The 4,385-nt window shown below is 36.7% G+C and overlaps 1 protein-coding gene across 1 annotated transcript; it reads right to left on the bottom strand.

Annotated features, from left to right (window-relative positions):
* Window positions 1–303: 303 nt before the first annotated feature.
* LOC119675410 (uncharacterized protein K02A2.6-like) lies at window positions 304–3,775 on the bottom strand. Its single transcript, XM_038086607.1, has 4 exons — window positions 2,159–3,775; window positions 1,517–2,056; window positions 975–1,383; window positions 304–896 (listed from the first exon to the last, which is right to left on the bottom strand). The coding sequence occupies exons 1-4, from the start codon at window positions 3,773–3,775 to the stop codon at window positions 304–306; spliced, it is 3,159 nt and encodes a 1,052-aa protein (XP_037942535.1).
* Window positions 3,776–4,385: the final 610 nt, after the last annotated feature.

Raw genomic sequence — 4,385 nt, 5'->3', positions numbered from 1 at the left:
AAATAATTATAGTCGTTGGACAAGTAACCAAAATTATTCACAACACAGAAATAGATCACAGAATAGCAGTAGCTCTGGAGGTGAAAAAATTAAATGTTTCTGTTTTGTTTCTTTCTATATTTAGGCAAGAAGTAAAAGTCGTGTGTTCTTCAAAACTAAACAACAATAATAATAATCTTTATTCTTAGAATTTAACTAACTTATAAAATCATGGCCAACTACTTTAAATTAATTATATTAACTGTTTTTAAAATAGTTATAACATCTCCCTCCTTTAAAAAAATAACATGCACAATGTTCAACTTAAGAAGGTTGATAACGATTAGGCCTCACACGGACGCGAATGCTACGACGTGGTAACTCTTCTGTCGTCTGAGGACACCCTTCCATTTTCGAGCGATGCATGGTAGCGTCATCCTCTTGCCTCACTACAGGTGATTGCATAATATACCACTCAGACGTGTCGGTCTTAGCGGAACTTGTCGACGAACGACACTTCATTTGATTTTGATGCCGTCTCACATAACCGTTGGATGTTTTCACATAAGAAACCATGTTTCCCAAATTTTTCTCAACCACAGCTTCAACCCATTTCGGACCTCGACCATAATGTCTGACATATACCTTTTCATTTGGCAAAAATTTAGTTGAACACTTTACGGTTTTATCATTGTTAATTGATGCTGATAGTAATGCAAGCAAAATTCGTGGAGTTCTGCCGTGTAGCAACTCTGCCGGTGACTTCCCTTCAGCATTAGGAATCGCACGGTATGTAGCTAGATATTTTACTAAGGCCAAAGTCAATGACAACCCATCATCAACATTTTTTTTAACAGATGTTTTGAATGTGCGGACAAACCTTTCAGCAAGACCATTTGATGCAGGATGAAATGGTGCTGTTTTAACATGATCAATACCATTCCGAACACAAAATTCAGCAAACTAATCAGATGTTAACTGAGGCCCATTGTCACTAACTATAGTTTCAGGTAATCCTTCAAGCGAAAAAATTGTTGATAACGCTGCAATAGCATCCATAGAGGTGGTAGTCTTAAGTTGTACCACAAATGGAAACTGTGAAAAAGCATCAACAACTATTAGCCACATAGAATTGAACACTGGCCCAGCAAAATCTATATGAACTCGCTGCCATGGTCGTTCCGGTTTTGGCCACTCGTGATATTGTTGATTCGGATTTGTGCCCGCTATTTGACATATATTACATTGTGCAGCAAGTTTCTCGATATCATCATCTATCTGATGCCACCAGCAATGCTGTCTAGCAAGCTGCTTCATCTTAACGACGCCCCAATGGCCTTCATGAAGAAGTTTTAAGACTGACTGGTGCAACGACTTAGGTACTACGACTCGAGTAACGTCCGTCTGCAAATAAACTAAGTTATTTTGAATAATGAACGCATACTTACGACGAAAAAAAAGGAAGCAAGTCCATATCACAACTGCTCAATTTCGACGGCCATCCTTCCAAAATGAAGGTTTTAACTCGGTTAAGTACGCGATCGTCTTTGTAATGCTGCTGTAGTAATTTGACATTGATAGGTGTATCGTAATTTTCTATTTGATGACAACATTCAAACTTGTCGAACTCAGGATCTGGTCCACAAGGCAAACGTGATAAGGCATCAGCATTTGAGTGATCTGCAGTTCTACGATACTGAATCTCAAATTGATAAGACATCAATATTATAGCCCAACGTTGTAAACGATGTGTAGACATTGATGGCAAGTTTTTATCTGGGCTGAAAATGCTTACTAAAGGCTTATGATCCGTGACCAAAATAAATTTATGACCAAATAAATACTGATGAAATCGTGTAACTCCAAAAATAATCGAAAGTGCTTCTTTTTCGATTTGACTATAACGAACTTGATGAGTGTTAAGTGTTTTTGAAGCAAATGCAATAGGTCGTTCCGAGCCATCCGGATGTCGATGAGCAATGACAGCTCCAATACCATAAGATGATGCATCAGTAGCAAGAACGATAGGCAAATGTTCTTGAAAATGTGACAACTCAGTTGCTTCTATTATGTGCCGCTTTAAAACTTCAAAAACAAATTTGATATCTTTTCTACGTTAGTGATTGATAGGCGCAGCTAATTGTGAAAAATTTGGAATGAAGTTATGATAGTAGTTTACTTTACCAAGAAATGCTTCGACTTCTTTCACGTTTTTCGGCCGCGGTAACTGCTTTACAGCCTGAACACCCTTCTCATCAGGTAAAATACCACTTGCACTGATGGTTCTGCCTAAATATTCCAATTTTTCCACCAAAAACTCACATTTTGTTCGCCTGCAACGAATGCCATTTTCAGCTAAAAGTGATAATATTTCCGCCAGCCGCTTAAGATGTATGTCAACCGTTTCAGCAGCGATTATGATATCATCAATGTAATTTCCACACTCTTCTGTACCATGTATAAGTTGTTCTATATACTTCTGAAATAACGCAGGTGCGCTGGCAATACCAAAAGGTAGACGCTGATACTGAAAAAGCCTCAGCGGTATATTGACAACTAACACATTTTTTGCTTTATCATCCAACTCCATTTGAAGATATGCATCTTTTAAATCAATCTTAGAAAAAAATTTCCCATATCGAACCATATGAAATAAGCTCTCACGTGTCGGCAACGGATATTGATCAACATCGATTTGCTTGTTTACTGTAGTTTTGAAATCACCACAAATGCGAAGAGACCCATCTGGTTTTGTAACCAATACAATTGGCGAAGCCCACTGACTAAATTTTATCGGTTTCCAAATGCCCCTATCCCTTAATCTTTGTGCTTCTGTTTTAAATTTTTCAAATTGTGCGAATGGAATCGGCCTACTTTTACAAAACTTTGGTACAGCGCCCTGTTTTAAATGCAACCTGGCCTTAACTTGCTTAATTGTACCTAAAGCAGGTTCAAAAACAATTCTATGTTTCTCCAGTACTTCATTTAATTGAGAATCATTGTTTATAACGGCAATTTGACGAATCTCAAATCCAAAAAGTTCAAATAGATCAGTGCCAAACAAATTATGACCATTCCGGACGCATACTACTACTAATGTTGCTGTTCTTTTCATTTCTCCACACTTGAGCACTGCACAAAATTCACCAAGTGTCTTTACTTTGTTTTTTCCATAATCAAATAGCTCCTTTTTACATGGATACAGCTGTGGTTTATTTAAGTGCTCATAAGTGTCTTGCGTCAACACTGAAACAGTTGCTCCAGAATCCATCTGAAATTTCACTTGCGTATTATCAACTAGAATGTTTATAAACACTTTTTTGTTTTCTCGTTGCGGCAGATTTTCCACATTCAAAATTGAATTAATTTGTGATATTGAGTTTTGCTCCGAATTTGTTGTTTCTTGTTGATCTATTTGATTGATATTGCTTTTAGCAGACATACACACGGAAGTAATATGACCTTTTCTTCCACATTTTCTACACAAAACTTTCCTGAACTTGCAATTTTGCCACGTGTGTAAAATTCCACAACTTGAACAAGATTTTAACGAGCAACTCTTCTCTTGCATTGTTTGCTTTGCGTTATCTTTTCTGTTCTTGTTTTTTTCATTTCCTTTCACTACGCAAACTTCATCATTCAATAATTTTCCTTTGATTTTGTTAATTGTCTTTTCAGTTGACTCGAACGCCTCAGCAGTTAACATAACTTCAGAGAGTGTGGGATTTGTTTTTTGTAGTGCATTTATTCGCACAACATCATGTGGTGTGTTGACTATAACTTTGTCCCGAATCATTTCCTAAGTGTAATCATGATTACAGTCTGATGCGCTGCAAACAAATTTACACTCTCTCGCAACTCTGCGTAAATCTGTGATCCACTCTCTGTAAGTTTGATCGGAACGCATTGTGGCTTTATGAAATTCATGTCTGGCAGCCACAACATGCGTTTTTGCCAGAAAATAATCTGTTAAACCTTTTGTTAATTCATCATATGTTTTAGTTTCTATTCCCTTTGGACCAAAGTTATTGCGCAAAATGTCATAAGTTTCTGTGCCTATCCAGGTCAGAAAAAATGATTTATATTTACCTTTGTCCACAGAGTAAGCTGAAAAGTGTTGATGAAGCGGAATAGTATGGATAAATTCCGAATTGTATGTGGAGAAGATAGAAACGAATCTGGGATATACCAAAATCAACGTTGGAAAAACTGAGATTGTCAGTAAATACAATTACATTTTACACACAATAGACCCATACAAAATTGGACAGTTGTTAGAAAGTTTTAAATATACAGTGAATAGGACAAATAAACATACAGGTTACAGAACATTGATGGAGTCAGAAATTACCTTAACAGAAAATATGTTACATACCTTACTACCCCATAGAATGAAAAGAGGACTA

This window comes from Teleopsis dalmanni, chromosome 2 (assembly GCF_002237135.1).
Source record: "Teleopsis dalmanni isolate 2A chromosome 2, ASM223713v2, whole genome shotgun sequence".
Taxonomy (NCBI): Eukaryota; Metazoa; Arthropoda; class Insecta; order Diptera; family Diopsidae; genus Teleopsis; species Teleopsis dalmanni.
This window is presented reverse-complemented; position numbering and strand designations above follow the sequence as displayed.